The sequence below is a fragment of the Gorilla gorilla genome, chromosome 5 (assembly GCF_029281585.2).
Source record: "Gorilla gorilla gorilla isolate KB3781 chromosome 5, NHGRI_mGorGor1-v2.1_pri, whole genome shotgun sequence".
Lineage (NCBI taxonomy): Eukaryota > Metazoa > Chordata > Mammalia > Primates > Hominidae > Gorilla > Gorilla gorilla.
In genome coordinates, this window is record NC_073229.2 from 54,280,859 (window position 1) to 54,296,976 (window position 16,118).

Sequence of the window (16,118 nt, forward strand, 5' to 3'; positions counted from 1 at the left end):
AGAAAGGATTGGATGTGGGGCCAATCTCCATCCCCCCTCTTTGGCCCTAAATTAGGAGTTCTCCTTGTTACAGGGTCTCCATGTTCCTATAACATCAAATCTTTTACAGGACATTTGCGGTCATCACCCACTGCAATCTTTTCTTAAGCAACCAGCTACACTAAACTAGATTTATAGAAAGTCTATTCTTGCTTTTTAAAATATACTTTCCAATATTTAAAACCTTATTTATTTTGCATAAGGCACTTTATAAATTGATTTGCAAACCAGGTTTTGGTTTTAGAAAGTATCCTTTATCATTAAAGGAGAATTTGCATTGTTCTGCCATTTGCATTGTATTTTTCAAATTCATTCAGAAATTAGAAGGCTGGTCTTTTTCAGGTACCGATGAGCTACCTAGAAGACTCAACTTTGGTTTAGGTAAACAGAATGAAGCATATAAAGACACATTTTAGATTATAAATTCCAAATTCTAATTCCTAGTCCTTAGTTATGAGATATATATACAATTTCTATTTCTCAGCATTTGGTAAGAAACACACTACCACACCACGTACGACCTCAAAAAAAAAAAGGCTCTCACAATAAGGACATCTTGTGATCAATTGGAAGACACAAGTAAGAGCTGCTTTTGGAACAGATTTTCAATTTTTAAAAGATTGCATATAACCTACAGGCATTATTTGTGATTTTAAATATGAACTGCTTCTTTGTAGGGGGAAAAAGGTAGTATTATATATATAGTCATACATGACAGAGCTAAAGAAAACTGTAATAAAAATATATATTTCAATTAAACAAAAAGAAAAGTTTTAGGAGACAAAAATTAATAAGCTAAAAGCACTGTTACAACTGTGCTTTACCTGCTCTTTTTCAAGCATATCTGCTTTACGGAGTATTTTCATTGCATACACATGTCCCGTATCTTTCTTCTGAACAAGCCGTACCTAAAAAGTTATAAAAGAAATGCCAAGTCAAAAACTCGTACTACCAACCTAATGCTTTCATGTGTTATAGGATGCAATAATTAACTGAAAAAGTATTACAATTTTAACATGAGCAACTAGTAATAACAAAGCAGAAGAAAATGCTTTTCAGTGTTCCAAAATGAATACATTACACACAGTAAAGCCGATGCTGGAAACATCCTCAAATACCTCTACATCTGAACAGCTTTGGTTCCTTAGTTGAACAAGCCAATCTAATTTAAAACCTTCAATTTCAAATTTAAGGACTCGTTACACCTCTGACATATGTCATCCAGTCAGCTCAGAAAATCTAAGTAAATGATTACAATGATGTTTAATTAAAACAAAAGTAGCTGTGCATGGTGGTGTATACCTGTAGTCCCAGCTATTTGGGAGGTTGAGGTAGGAGGATCGCTTGAGCTCAGGAGTTATGAGCTATGGTGCATTATGCTGATCAGGTGTCTGAACTAAGTTCAGCATAATATGGTGACCTCCCAGGAGCAGGGTGGCAGAGGGGGGGCCCACCAGGTTGCCTAAGGAAGGGCAAATAGGCCCAGTTCAGAAATGGAGCAGGTCAAAACTCCCATGCCGATCAGTAGTGAGATCGTGCCTGTAAACAGCCACTGCACTCCAGCCTGGGCAACACAGTGAAACCTTGTCACTTAATCATAATAATAATAACAAAGTAAAACTTCATGCATAGGAAAAACGTCTGGAAAGAAAAACAAAAAATTCAGGCCAGGCGCGGTGGCTCACACCTGTAATCTCAGCACTTTGGAAGGCCGAAGCAGGTGGATCACCTGAGGTCCAGGAGTTCGAGACCAGCCTGGCCAACCTGGTGAAACCCCGTCTCTACTAAAAATACAAAAATTAGCTGGGTGTGGTGGCAGGTGCCTGTAATCCCAGTTATTCAGGAGGCTAAGGCAGTAGAATCACTTGAACCCGAGAGGCGGAGGTTGCAGTGAGCCAAGATCAAGCCATTGCACTCCAGCCTGGGCAACAGAGCAAGACTCTGTCCCCCAAAAAAAAAAAAAAGAAGAAGAAGAAGAAAATTCAAAATGTGTAATTAGGGAAATTGTGTTTTATGTAGTTTTCCTTCTCTTTTATGTTTTCCAATGTTTTTAAAGAAAACAGATAATTTTATGAAGAAAATTTACAACCAAAAGAAAAATTTCACTGCAAGTTCCTGCATGTCCTCCCCTCTTCTCCCAAAATAAGTAGGTTTTCTTCTCCCTGAACCTTTCTTCATGTTTTTTCCTAATTGAGTACCACAACCCTTCCCTGCCAAACAGAAACCTCTTTCAGAGGTGGTACTATACTTTTCCCTCTTTCAAGAAGCCAACGGGAATTCTGAACACTGAGGGATCAATCTATTACCTGTGCCTCTGAATATTATTCACATTTCCCCGGGGTACCAGGTTTTTTGTTTTGTTTTCTTTTTGTTTTTTTTGTTTTTTTTTGAGATGGAGTCTTGCTCTGTCACCCAGGCTGGAGTGCAATGGTGCAATCTCGCCTCACTGCAACCTCTGCCTCCTGGGTTCAAGCAATTCTCCTGCCTCAGCCTCCTGAGTAGCTGGGATTACAGGCACGTGCCACCACACCTGGCTAATTTTTCTATTTTTAGTAGAGACAAGGTTTCACCATGTTGTCAGGCTGGTCTTGAACTCCTGACCTTGTGATCCGCCCGCCTTGGCCTCCCAAAGTGCTGAGATTACAGGAGTGAGCCACCGCACCTGGCCCCGGGGTACCAGGTTTTAATAATATACTGCTCCTTTTATACTTGCAATTATTGCGTCAGTAGGTCATCCAGTTTGGGCATTTTTCATTAATAGGAATGACCTTGCATGGGCTCTTTCAAGCTCTCCCCAACAGACTGCTCTTGTGCCCAAGCAGGATCATTTCCAAGAACTGCGGGGACAAAGTCGCAAATGCTTTCAACTCTCCACCACTACCTATATAACTCCTTTCTGTAAATTCTCCCTCCTAGGGTCATCTTTTTAGAGCTGTATCAATCTGGTGGGGAGAAATAAAGGGTGGAGATACACTATTAATTTCCTTCTCGAGAGGCAGTGCAGTACTGGGAAAAGCAAGCTCTTTGAGTTCAGGAAGTAGAGCCCAACTTTTGGTCCCAGTACTCAATGGCTGTGTGATAACAAGAGACATTATATATACCTTTAGAGTCTTAATTTCATCATCTATAAAATGGGTTACTGTCCTGATTATGGGAAAAAAGCAGCCCGTAAATAATAAATGTTGATTTCCTTCTACCTTTCAACTCTCCCCCTAAGTCAATATTTAAACACCAACACCATCTCTGGCAAAACAGAGAACAGAGATCTGGGACCGTGGAGAGAAGAAAAAGAGAAAGCAGACAGACAAAGCAATTAGGATGTGGGGCTGGCATGCCTGACTCATTTAATTCCATATATTTCAGTTATATCAACAATCATGACTTAATGGTATGTTAGAAGCTTTGAAGTTTTGCAATATTTTTGTACTTGACAAGTAGCTGTGATTTTTACCTCACCAAATGCTCCTCTGCCTATTACTTTTAAGGACTCAAAATCTTCCAATCCAAGTCTTGTTCTCTTCAAACGAAGAAACTCTGTTTCCTTCCGAGCATGTGCTGATCTCCGGAGTCGTTTCTAATATTTAAATAAGAAAGGGAGGAGAGGGGAAGGAACTGAAATTCTGAAACTCTGTAACAAGTCATGTTTGTGACTTACCCAGCTAGAAAACAGGTCCAAGTGGACTAAGGATAATCTTTTCACACATGAAAGCACCCCAGAAGGATCCTTAAGAGGTCACTTCTCCCTTTCCTGGCATTTAGACACAACATCCAAGCCACACTGAACAGATGGGTGCCTCCTCTGGGAACTCTGACTAACCTACTTCAGCAATCCACCATCCTAACATTTTTGGTGAAGGGAGGGATAAATAATCAACAATATTTTCCTTTATCCTGTTTAATATAAATTAAAAATGTGTTCTTATCTTTCCCTCTGGGTTAGTTACACACTGCATACTCTAACTTTCTGTTATTTCTACAAGTATTGGGTATTTTTCACCACCGTCCTGGGTTCTGCAAGCCAGTCCTATTTTTGAAGGCATTTCCACTACCATTTCAGTTCCTTGCACAGTCCCTTGTTAACTATATTTTCTCGTACTGTATCTGTGGGCACTGGGTGGAAGGGCTGATTTGAGATGGATATTTTGCCTTAATAAAGATTTCAGGAACATGACACACCGGGGCCTGTCGGGGCATGGGGGGAAAGGGAGGGAGAGCATTAGGACAAATACCTCACGCATGCGGAGCTTAAAACCTAGATGACAGGTTGATAGGTGCAGCAAACCACTATGGCACATATATACCTACGTAATAAACCTGCACATTCAGCACACGTATGTATCCCAGAAAAAGTAAAATAAATAAATATTTCAAAAATTTGCCCTACTCCTACGGAGACTTTTCAGTGAATTCTATAAAAATGCTACAACTTGCTCTTTTAAATTTTAATTTGATTTCATCCCTTCTTTCTCTTGGAATTCTAAATCTAGTTTACTATAACTGCATCTAGAGAAGCCTTCCTCTCCTAGGTACTTAATAATTAATCTGTCCCTCTGAATTAACACCCAAATCCGGAAGCACACTACCCCTCAAGTTCCTCTGTTACTGAGCCAAAACCCTTCTCATGTGTACCAAGGCTAACAACTCGCTGGACAAGATACAACCTGCCATGCTGGGTTTTAAGGAAGACATTGCCAATATTAATTACCTCCTCATCTTTTAGGCCTTCTTCTTCCATCACCTTTTCTAACTTCTTTTGTCTAAAACAAACAAAAACAAAAGACATGAAATCACATCTGAATGATAACTTTCTGAAAATTCTGTAACTTAATACTGTAATAGATTTTTTAAAATGACACAAACAGGTAAATCTCAAAATGTCTCATTAAAACAAAAAAAATTAAGTTACTAAGACAAGTAAAAAGATTTCCATCCTTTGTTAGGCCTACTTTTTTTTGGCGGGGGGAGGGGGGCAGGTTGCAAGGAGAGGAGACAGAGTTTTGTTCTGTCACCCAGGCTAGAATGCAGTGGCGCAATCTCAGCTCACTGAAATCTCCACCTCACAGGCTCAAGCAATCCCACCTCAGCCTCCCAAGTAGCTAGGACTACAGGCACGTGCCACCATACCTGGCTAATTTTTAAATTTTTTGTAGAAATGAGGTCTCATTATATTGCCCAGGCTGGTCTCAAACTCCAGCCTGACCTTCCAAAGTGTTGCAATTACAGGTGTGAGCCACCATGCCCCGCCCTTAGGTCTACATTTTTTAAAAGACTGTCTAAGATGTTAATGCAACAAAGACTCTTGTTTCAAAAAAATGTCCTCTCTTGGTTTTGGGTGTTTGTTTTTTGTTTTTTTTTTCAGTTATTTCCTCCTTACCAAACCACAAAACAGCTGGTATTTGATAAACTCTTATATCATGCTGTTTCTTTCCCTCTCTCTGACTGAAGTCTACTTTCTTTATTTCTGCATCTTCCTCCTCTTCCCTGCCATGAGGAAAGGGTAACAAACAACAAAGTTAAAAGCAGAATTTGGAAATTTAAGGGGAAAAAGTGATCAAAAAGGTGACTGGCACCACTATCAAAACTCCATACATCAGGCTGGGTGTGGTAGCTCATGCCTGTGATCCCAGCACTTTGGGAGGTGAGGCAGATGGGTCACTTGAGGTCAAGAGTCCAAGACCAGCCTGGCCAACATGGTGAAACCCCATCTCTACTAAAAATATAAAAATTAGGCCAGGTGCAGTGGCTCATGCCTGTAACCCCAACACTTTGGGAGGCCAAGGTGGGTGGATCACTTGATGTGAGGAGTTCGAGACCAGACTGGCCAACATGGTGAAACCTGGTCTGTACTAAAAATGCAAAAATTAGCCAGGCATGGTGGCATACCCTGTAATCCCAGCTACTTGGGAGGCTGAGACAGGAGAATCACTTGAACCTGGGAGGTGGAGGCTGCAGTGAGCAGAGATCACACCACTGCACTCCAGCCTGGGTGACAGAGTGAGACCCTGTCTTAAAAAAAACAAAAAGGCCGGGCGTGGTGGCTCACGCCTGTAATCCCAGCACTTTGGGAGGCTGAGGAGGGTGGATCATAAATTCAGGAGTTCGAGACCAGCCTGGCCAACATGGTAAAACCCCGTCTCTACTAAAAATACAAAAATCAGCTAGGCGTGGTGGCGAGTGCCTGTAGTCCCAGCTACTCAGGAGGCTGAAGCAGAAGAATTGCCTGAACCTGGGAGGCAGAGGTTGCAGTGAGTCAAGATCACACCACTGCATGCCAGCCTGGGTGACAGAGCCAGACTCCGTCTCAAAAAAAAAAAATATATATATATATATATATTTATATGTATATACACATGTATACATATGTATATACGTATATATACACACATATGTATATATACACATGTATACATGTATACATATGTATATACGTATATACACACATACACACATATGTAATATATGTATATATATTAGTACACACACACACACATATATGTATATAAAAATTAGCTGGGCATAGTGACAGGTGCCTGTAATCCCAGTTACTTGGGAGGGGCTGAGGCACAAGAATCACTTGAACCTGGGAGGCAGAGGTTGCAGTGAGGCGAGAGCACCCCAGTGCACTCTAGCTCGGATGTCGGAGTGAGACTCTGCCTCAAAGAAAAAAAAAAACCTTCAGACATCAAACTTTTGGAATACTGAACTTTAGAAAGTACATGCAGTAATGTTTTTGATCTATAGTCTCATAAAACTAAAAGAAGTAAAACTTCCTTACAACCAATTCCACAGAACCTTCATTTATTCAGCACAATAAATGAAAGCACATGGGCTAGAATCTCTCCTCCACCACTCATCAGCATTGCAGATAAACAGGCAATACGTACAAACAGAGCAAAGAAGGATAAGCCTACAGTATGCTGGCCAGGTGCGGTGGCTCACGCCTGTAATCCCAGCACTTTGAGAGGCTGAGGCAGGCAGGTCACGAGGTCAGGAGATTGAGACCATCCTGGCTAACACGGAGAAACCCCATCTCTACTAAAAATACAAAAAAAAAAAAAAAAAAAAAATAGCCAGGTGTAGTGGCCGGCGCCTGTAGTCCCAGCTACTCGGGAGGCTGAGGCAGGAGAATGTTGTGAACCCAGGAGGCGGAGCTTGCAGTGAGCCGAGATCGCACCACTGCACTCTAGCCTCGGCAACAGAGCGAGACTCCATCTCAAAAAAAAAAAAAAAAAAGAGTGTACAGTATGCTGCAGAAATAGCATGTAGTCCATTGTGGCTGACGCACACAGCACTTCAAATGCCACACCAAGAAGGTTGGATCTCATTCTGTTGACAACTGAGTGCTAAAAGAGGCTTGTGTGCAAAGGAGTGATGTGATAAGATTTCTATTTTAGAATGGTAACCAGCAGTAATGAGGATCTGATGGACTGGCAGGGAAAGCAACTGAGAAAGAGGCTAGTTGAGAGTTATTGTAATGATTCAGATGTACAGTAACGATCTGGAACTAGGGCAGGAAAACTAGAATGAAGTGAATAGAGCTATTGCAAATATGACCAACTGGCAATAGGAGTCAAGAAAAAAACCTTAGAATTTCCTGTCTAGAGGGATATGATGCCACTAATCAAGACAGGAAACAGAGAGAGGAACACGAACAGTTCTCCCAGTTCCCAGAATATTTTGGGATACATGTGCATCTATGCGTGCACATGTATTGGAGAGAAAAGGCTGTACTCTTAGTAGTTTCGGGAGTGTAAATTAATTCCATTGTAAGTGGTTAGGTAGTTGAAGCAGAGAAGAACAAGAAAAGTCAAAGCATAACATGCTAGGCAAAAGCTCTAAGAACACAGCTGTGGTCAGCTCTTTTTGTGCCTTGAGTACTAAACACCATCATACGTCCTGACTATACGTTTTTGAATGACTACATCAGAATGGGCTACCAGTCCAATGCACTATCCACTGTGTCACAAAACTGGCTCCTTCTAATTATATTTTAAACCTAAATACAAACTAAGAGGTTTTCCACAGGTTTACTGAAGTGTAATTAAATTGGTTGCAGAATACCTGCCTGAGAGTGAAGTTAACTCCTTGAACACAATCAGATTATTTCATTAGAGAAAGTATCCAGAAAAAAAAGCCTATCCATGATAACGATTAGGACCAGGTCCACAAAGACCTTGAGGACACCAAAAACAGCAAGGACAGCCTGAAATGAGACTTAAAAATGACATCCTCTGTGAGATGATATCAAAGGAATTACTGTTAACTTGGTTAGATTCATGGTGGCATTTGCATTATGCAAGAAAATGGCCATATTTTTGGAAATGTATACTTGACAGTATGTAGGATTAAAATGACAGATGTTTGGAATTTACCTTAAAACACAATAGCAAGAAAAAACAAAATGGGATAGATGAAGAAAATGTACCAAAGCCCTAAAATTATTAAATCTGAGGGATGAATATATTGAAACGGGGTCACTATATTATTCCACCTATGTTTAAAATTGTTCATAATGAAAAAGAATAGCAGGACTCTCCACACAAGCATGTTCTCTGGTAGCAGTGCCAGGTTAACTAACACTCCAGCCTTTGGTGGAGCCACTCTTCTCTTCAATTCCAGTGTTCAAAACCAGAACCCTGGGAGAGAGATGAAGCCACTTTCACACTTAGAGGCCATATCCAGCCTCACCCCAGTGATGCCTTCCATGTGTTCCATTTAGTTGCGTGTGTGTTCATTTCCTATATGAGAGAGTGGTAAGTCCTTCTGAAGGCAGGGACTATATCTGAATTGCCTATGTCCACTAAGAATAGTGCTTTGTACACAGCTACTTTCTAAATGTATGCTGCTAAATTTTAAAAAGTCAGAATGTATAGCAATGTGCAGACACATTCATGACTACTACTTACAATTAGCCCCCTTTTCTAATCTAATTTAGGGTCCCCTCTTGGCATAGCCTGATTTGGAGGTAGCAGGGATGAGAGAATAGGGCTATTCCACCCTAATTGAAAACAGATAGTATTTTGGTGAGACACTGAAAACCAGGAAAAATAGTGTATTTAATAGGGCCAGGCATGGTGGCTCACACCCGTAATCCCAGCACTTTGGGAGGCTGAGGCTCGCACACCGCCTGAGGCCAGGAGTTGGAGACCAGCCTGGCCAACATGGTGAAACCCCATCTCTACTAAAAATACAAAAATTAGCCGGGTGTGGTGGCACGTGCCTGTAATCCCAGCTACTCAGGAGGCTGAGGCAGGAAAATCTCTGGAACCTGGGAGCAGAGGTTGCAGTGAGCTGAGATCGTGCCACTGCACTCCAGCCTGGGTGACAGAGCGAGATTCTGTCAGAAAGAAAAGAGAAGAGAAGAGGAGCGACAGAGCGAGATTCTGTCAGGAAGAGAAGAGGGGAGGGGAGGGGGAGGGGAAAGGGCTGTGATTACATCTCCATGATTAAAATTCAGAAAATGTCTAATAAATACTTTTTTTTTTTTTGAGACAAGAGTCTTACTCTGTCACCCAGGCTGAAGTGCAGTGGTACTATCTCGGCTCACTGCAACCTCTGCCTCCCGGGTACAAGTGATTCTCCTGCCTCAGCCTCCCGGATAGCTGGGATTACAGGTGCCCACCACCATGCCCAGCTAATTTTTGTATTTTTAGGAGAGATGGGGTTTCATCATGTTGGCCAGTCTGGTCTCCAACTCCTGACCTCAACTGATCCACCCACCTTGGCCTCTCAAAAAGTACAGGGATTACAGGCGTGAGCCACCACACCCGGCCTTTTTCCTTTTTTTCTTTTCTTTTCTTTTCTTTTTTTTTTTTTTTTGGAGACAAGAGTCTAGCTCTGTTACCCAGACTGGAGTGCAGGGCACGATCTTGGCTCACTGCAACCTCTGCTTCCCGGGTTCAGGTGATTCTTGTGCCTCAACCTCCCGAGTAGCTGGGATTACCGGCATATGCCACCATGTGTGGCTAATTTTTGTACTTTTAGTAGACACGGGGTTTCATCATGTTGCACAGGCTGGTCTTGAGCCCCTGACCTCAAGTGATCCACCCACCTCGGCCTCCCAAAGTGCTGGGATTACATGTGTGAGCCCCTGTAACCAGCCAGAAATACCCTAAAATTAACACTACACAGATTCTTTAAAATCTCAACAAATTACTTCAGTTCTACACTCTGGTTTGATATCTGGTCAGTGAAGAACATCAGGAGGTCTGGACTTACTCATTCTTGAGGCTTAAATAAAACTGACACTGGATCACTAATAATAATCACGTATTTCTACTTAGTATTAGATAAGACCAAATGAGGAATTTCTCCAGTTAAGAAAACATAGATGAGAAAATCTAAGAGGAGTTGCAGAACATAGAAATTCTCAGTAAAATGTATGAAAGACTTTGTTTGATTTGGGAAGAAAAAAGCTTACATTATCTATTAAATTAGGTGTTTATGGTTTTAATTAATCCACCTAACTAGTATTCATGAAGAAAAGAAACAACTGAAAATGTTTTGTAAAAGGAAATGCCGGTTTCTTCAGATTTGATTTCAAACTGCTATGAATTATCTAAAACGTTGTTTTTTAATGAAAAAGTAGACAACTGTCAATACCTACTAGGTACCTAGGATCACATACAGAGAGAATACAAAGAGAGCTGCTGCTCCTAGAGAAGGTCACAACCAAGGCTGCCATTGAAGGCAAAACACAGACTGAAGGAATAGAGCAGATGCACTTGCCCTATTGAGTGCTTATGATCTAACAGTGGTATTAACAGGAGACCATCAGGTGGCATTCTGCAGCACTGTGTGACGGACACTAGATTCAGGGGGTTTAATTATTTTTAAACCAATCTGTAGAAGCTACTATATTGTTTCTATGAAACTGCTCAAAATTATCATCTTTTATGTTTATACAGGAAACAATTCCCAAATGAATTTTCTTTCTTCTATCTCTGGGCTTTGGACACGTATGGCCTTGCAGTAAGCCCTTTGTTTCAACTATAAACTAGTGTTCTCTATGATGGAACAGGGAAAGAGTTGCATAGCAATGCTAGGAATAACAGATATTTTAAAGGTACCTAGACAAGACACAAAATAAAAAAAAATGAAAATTTGTATTACAACTTGGTCTCAAAATTTACTAGCCCAATACTTATTATTTCAAACCTCCATCATATATTATCTCTTCATTATCAATTGTCTCATATCATCAAAACTGTTTATTTATCAAGGTCCTGCAATGTGTCCCTCCAGAACATCAAAAAGGTTGCAAACTCAGGCCAGGCAATCGTGGCTCATGCTTGTAATCCCAACACTCTGGGAGGCTAAGGATGGCTTGAGCCCAGGAGTTTGAGGCGGCAGTGAGCCATGATCACATCACTGCACTCCAGCCTGGGTGACACAGCGAGACCTTGTCTGCAAAAAAAAAAAAAAAAAGGCTTTAAACCTTGTTTCTCACAATCCAACTTAGTTTACTTCTGAGGTAACTCTTGTCAATCACTTTTTTAAAAATTTTCTAGGAACAATAAAGCCTGAAAGTCTTACTGAGCTGTATCAGTAAATCCAAAACCTACTAGCAGCTCATACAAAAAAGAGGGTACTAGCCGGGTGTGATGGCTCACACCTGTAATCCCAGCACTTTGGGAGGCCAAGGTGGGTGGATCACTTGAGGTCAGGAACTCAAGACCAGCCTGGCCAACGTGGCAAAACCCCATCTATACTAAAAATACAAAAATTAGGCCAAGCACAGTGGCTCACACACTCTGGGAAGCTGAGGCGGGCAGATCACCTCAGGTCAGGAATTCAAGACCAGACTGGCCAACATGGTGAAACCCCGCTTCTACTAAAAATACAAAAATTAGCCAGGCATGGTAGTCCATGTCTGCAATCTCAGCTACATGGGAGGCTGAGGCAGGAGAATCACTTGAACCCGGGAGTCAGCAACTGCAGTGAGCCGAGATTATGCCATTGCACTCTAGCCTGGGCAAAAGAGCAAAACTCCGTCTCAAAAACAAAATGAAAATACAAAAATTAGCCCGACATGGTGGCGTGCTCCTGTAATCCCAGCTACTCGGGAGGCTGAGGCAGGAGAATTGCTTGAACCCAGCAGGTTGCAGTGAGCCAAGATGGCACCACTGCCCTCCAGCCTGTGCAACAGAGTGAGACTCCATCTCAAAAAAAAAAAAAAAAAAAGAGGGTACACAACAAAAAAAGATCTACAAGGATATATTAATTCTGAAAGGCTGAAAGTACTAGTGCATTGTTGTTTTTCTTAAAGAGATGGCGTCTTGTTCAGTTGCCCAAGCTGGAGTGCAGTGGCACAATCATAGCTCACTGCAGCCTCAAACTCCTGAGCTCAAGAGATCCTCCCACCTCAGCCTTCTGAGTAGTTAGAACTACAGGTGCACACCACCACACGTGGCTTACTGTTCTTTAATGAAAAATAATGGCAATTTGATAAACAACCAAAAACAAACATTCTAACCCTCTTAAATATCTAACATTCTCTTCTCACTGTCTTTTGATTAATTTGGTCTTTCAAAAAAAGCAAAACCACCAATGCTGTATTTTTAAAATTTTGTTTATTTTTATATAACCCTCACTGCTTCTGGAACCACTGAAACTTTTAGAAGGCTTTTCTATCTTAAGAATCCAAAGAATGCAAAGCACTGCTGTCTGCTCATTTTGGGGTACAATCTTAGTGTTAATCACAATGTATCATTTATTAATAATGTAAACAAAACCATACATCATCTTGTTCCTGCAGAATGTGATACATACCAACAATAAACCATAGCTAGGGCAGAACCAGTAGGATAAAACCCAGAGGACTACTACTAAACAAGTGGCTAAATCAAAACTCATAACCATTTGCTTTATAATTACAACCCCAGTAGCTATGATTTCAAGAAGTGACTGTATTTGAAATAACTGTCTCCACAGGTTTCACCTGCCTAAAGATATTCTGAACAGATTTACGTTTGAATTCCCCATGATCCTAACACGGGACACTGTGCAGACACTTGTTTACTCCAGTGAACAGCAGCTAGCCACCACCAAGCATAAAACATTTGACTATTCCACATACAGAACTGCATATTTAAGGTCAAATTATATATCCCATGTAAATTATCACTTACACCCTCATGAAGAACAGGATTGCAAAGATCCTTATCAAAATATTAGCATATCAACCCAGGAACATAAAGGAGATAATACAATGTCATCAAGAGGGTTTTACCCCTGAAACGTAAAGTTAGTCTAACATTCAAAAATCAGTCCATGTAACTCATCATATTAAAAGAATAAAGGAGAAAAACAATATGACCAATATGAAGATGATGAAAAAGCATTTGAAAAAAATTCAACACCCACAAAAAAAATCAAAACAAATGAAAAAATAAAAAATAATAATAAAAAGAAAAAATTCAACACCTACTCATGATAAAAATTCTTAGCTCCTCAGCCAAATTGGAACATAGGCTGAGTGCAGTGGCTCACACTTGTAATCCCAAAACTTTGTGAGGCTGAAGCAGGAGGACTGCCTGAGGCCAAGAGTTCAAGATAAGCCTAGTCAACATAGTGATATTTTGTCTCTACAAAAAGGTAAAAAAAAATTAGCCAGGTGTGGTGGCACATACCTATATTCCCAGCTACTCGGAAGGCTGAGGTGGGAAAATCACTCGAGCCCAGGAGGTCAAGGCTGCAGTGAGCCATGATTGTGCCACCTCACTCCAACCTGGGTTAAAACAAGACCCTGTCTCTAAAAAAAACAATAAAAAATTTTTTTAACCCAAATTAGAACAAAAGGAAACTGCCTCAACCTATAAAGGGCATCTTTAGTAAAATAGTGAGCACGTTAGCTCTTAAATCAAGAAGAAAACAAAGATATCCACTCCCACTACTTCTATTCAACATTTTACTGGAATTCCCAGCTAGTGCACTAAGGCAAGGAAAAAAAAAAAAAAAGGTGAATAGATTGAAAAGGAAGTAAAACTGTCTCTACCTGAATATCACAAGATTGTTTACATAGAAAATCCTAAATATGCAAATTAAAAAAAATCTAGATTAATTAGAAAGTTACAGAATACAAGATCAATATACAAAATTCAGTTATATGTCTATATACTAGCAGCAAACAACTGGACAGTGAAATTCTAAATAGCATCCAGAAAACCCCCAAATATTAGAAATAAATTAACAAGACATGTAAGATGCACACACTAAAAATTATGAAAACACTGTTGAGAAAAACTAAAGAAGACCTTAAAAATGGAGACATGGGCCAGGTGCAGTAGCTCATGCCTGTAATCCCAGCACTTTGGGAGGAGGCGGGTGGATCACCTGAGGTCAGGAGTTCGAAACCAGCCTGCCCAACATGGTGAAACCCCGTCTCTATTAAAAATACCAAAAATTAGCCAGGGTGGTGGCAGGTGCCTGTAGTCCCAGCTACTTAGGAGGCTGGAGCAGGAGAATTGCTTGAACATGGGAGGCGGAGGTTGTAGTGACCCGAGATCACACCGTTGCACTCCAGCCTGGGCAGCAATAGCAAAACTCCATCTCAAACACACAAACAAGCAAGCAAACAAACAACAAGAAAAACAGAGATCTGCAATGTCCATGTAACAGAAGACTCAATATTGTTAAGATGTCGATTCTCCACAAACTGATCTACAGAGTCAATATAATTCCAATAGTAATTCCAGGCCGGGTGCAGTGGCTCATACCTGTAATCCCAAAACTTTGGGAGGCCAAGGCGGGTGGATCATGAAGTCAGGAGATTGAGACCATGCTGGCCAACATGGTGAAACCCCATCTCTACTAAAAATACAAGAATTAGCTGGGTGTGGTGGCGTGTGCCTGTAGTCCCAGCTGTTAGGGAGGCTGAGACAGGAGAATAGCTTGAACCCAGGAGGCAGAGGTTGCAGAGAGCCAAGATCACGCCACTGCACCCCAGCCTGGCAGCAAAGCAAGACTCCATCTCAAAAAAAAAAAAAAAAAGCAACATAATTCCATTGGGCTTTTCTGTAGAAATTAATAACTTGACTCTAAAATTTATAATAAAATGCAAAGAACACAGAATACTCAAAGAAATCTTAAAATAAAATGAACAAAGCTGGAGGACTTACACATTACCTGACTTCAAAACTTACTACAAAGCTACAGTAATCAAAACAGGGTGAGACTGGCTAATGACAGACAAGGAGATCAATGGGACAGAAAAAGAAAGCCCAGAAATGAATTCACACCTATATGTCACTTGATTTTCAAGAAAAGTGCCAAAGCAATCTCATGGGGGAAGATCTTTTCCACAAATGTTGCTAAAATAACTGATATCCAAAAGGATAAAAATCAATCTGAACTCCCCACCTCATATCATACACATCTATTAATTCAATATGGATCACAGAACTAAATGTAAAAACTAAATCTAAAAAACTTCCAAAATGGAACATAGGAGAAAATCCTTATGACTTGGGGATAAATAAAGGTTTCTGGCCAGGCACCGTAGCTAACGTAAGTCCAGCACTCTGGGAGGCTGAGGTGGGAGGACTACTTGAGGACAGGAGTTCAAGACCAGCCTGGTCAACATAGCAAGACCTTGACTCTAAAAAAAAAAAAAAAATTTTTTTAATTTTAATTTTAATTTTTTTTTTTTGAGACTGAGTTTCGCTCTCGTTGCCCAGGCTGGAGTTCAGTGGTGTGATCTCAGCTCACCGCAAACTCTGCCTCCCGGGTTCAAGCGATTCTCCTGCCTCAGCCTCCCGAGTAGCTGAGATTACAGGCATGCACCACCACCACACCCAGCTAATTCTGTATTTTTAGTAGAGACGGGGTTTCTCCATGTTGATCGGGCTGGTCTCGAACTCCTGACCTCAGGTGATCCGCCCACCTCGGCCTCCCAAAGTGCTGGGATTACAGGTGTGAGCCACCGTGCCTGGCCCAAATTAGTTAATTTTTTTTTTTAAAGAAGAAAGGTTTTTTAGAAAGGTCACAGAATACAATAACCATTAAAAAAAAATGCCAAATTTTATTTCATCAATATTTAAAACCTCTGCTTGCCTAAAGATTTTGTTAACAAGATGAGC

General features: G+C 40.8%; 1 protein-coding gene across 2 annotated transcripts in view; it reads right to left on the reverse strand.

Annotated features, from left to right (window-relative positions):
- The window catches only part of STK38 (serine/threonine kinase 38), a 53,674-nt gene that overhangs the window by 26,985 nt on the left and 10,571 nt on the right, over positions 1-16,118 (reverse strand). For both annotated transcript variants that reach the window (XM_031011948.3, XM_031011947.3), the window contains exons 3-5: positions 4,745-4,796; positions 3,491-3,613; positions 864-947 (exon numbers count right to left, since the gene is read on the reverse strand). In XM_031011948.3, coding sequence (XP_030867808.1) covers positions 864-947; positions 3,491-3,613; positions 4,745-4,796 — 259 coding nt within the window. The remainder of the gene's footprint in view (positions 1-863; positions 948-3,490; positions 3,614-4,744; positions 4,797-16,118) is intronic.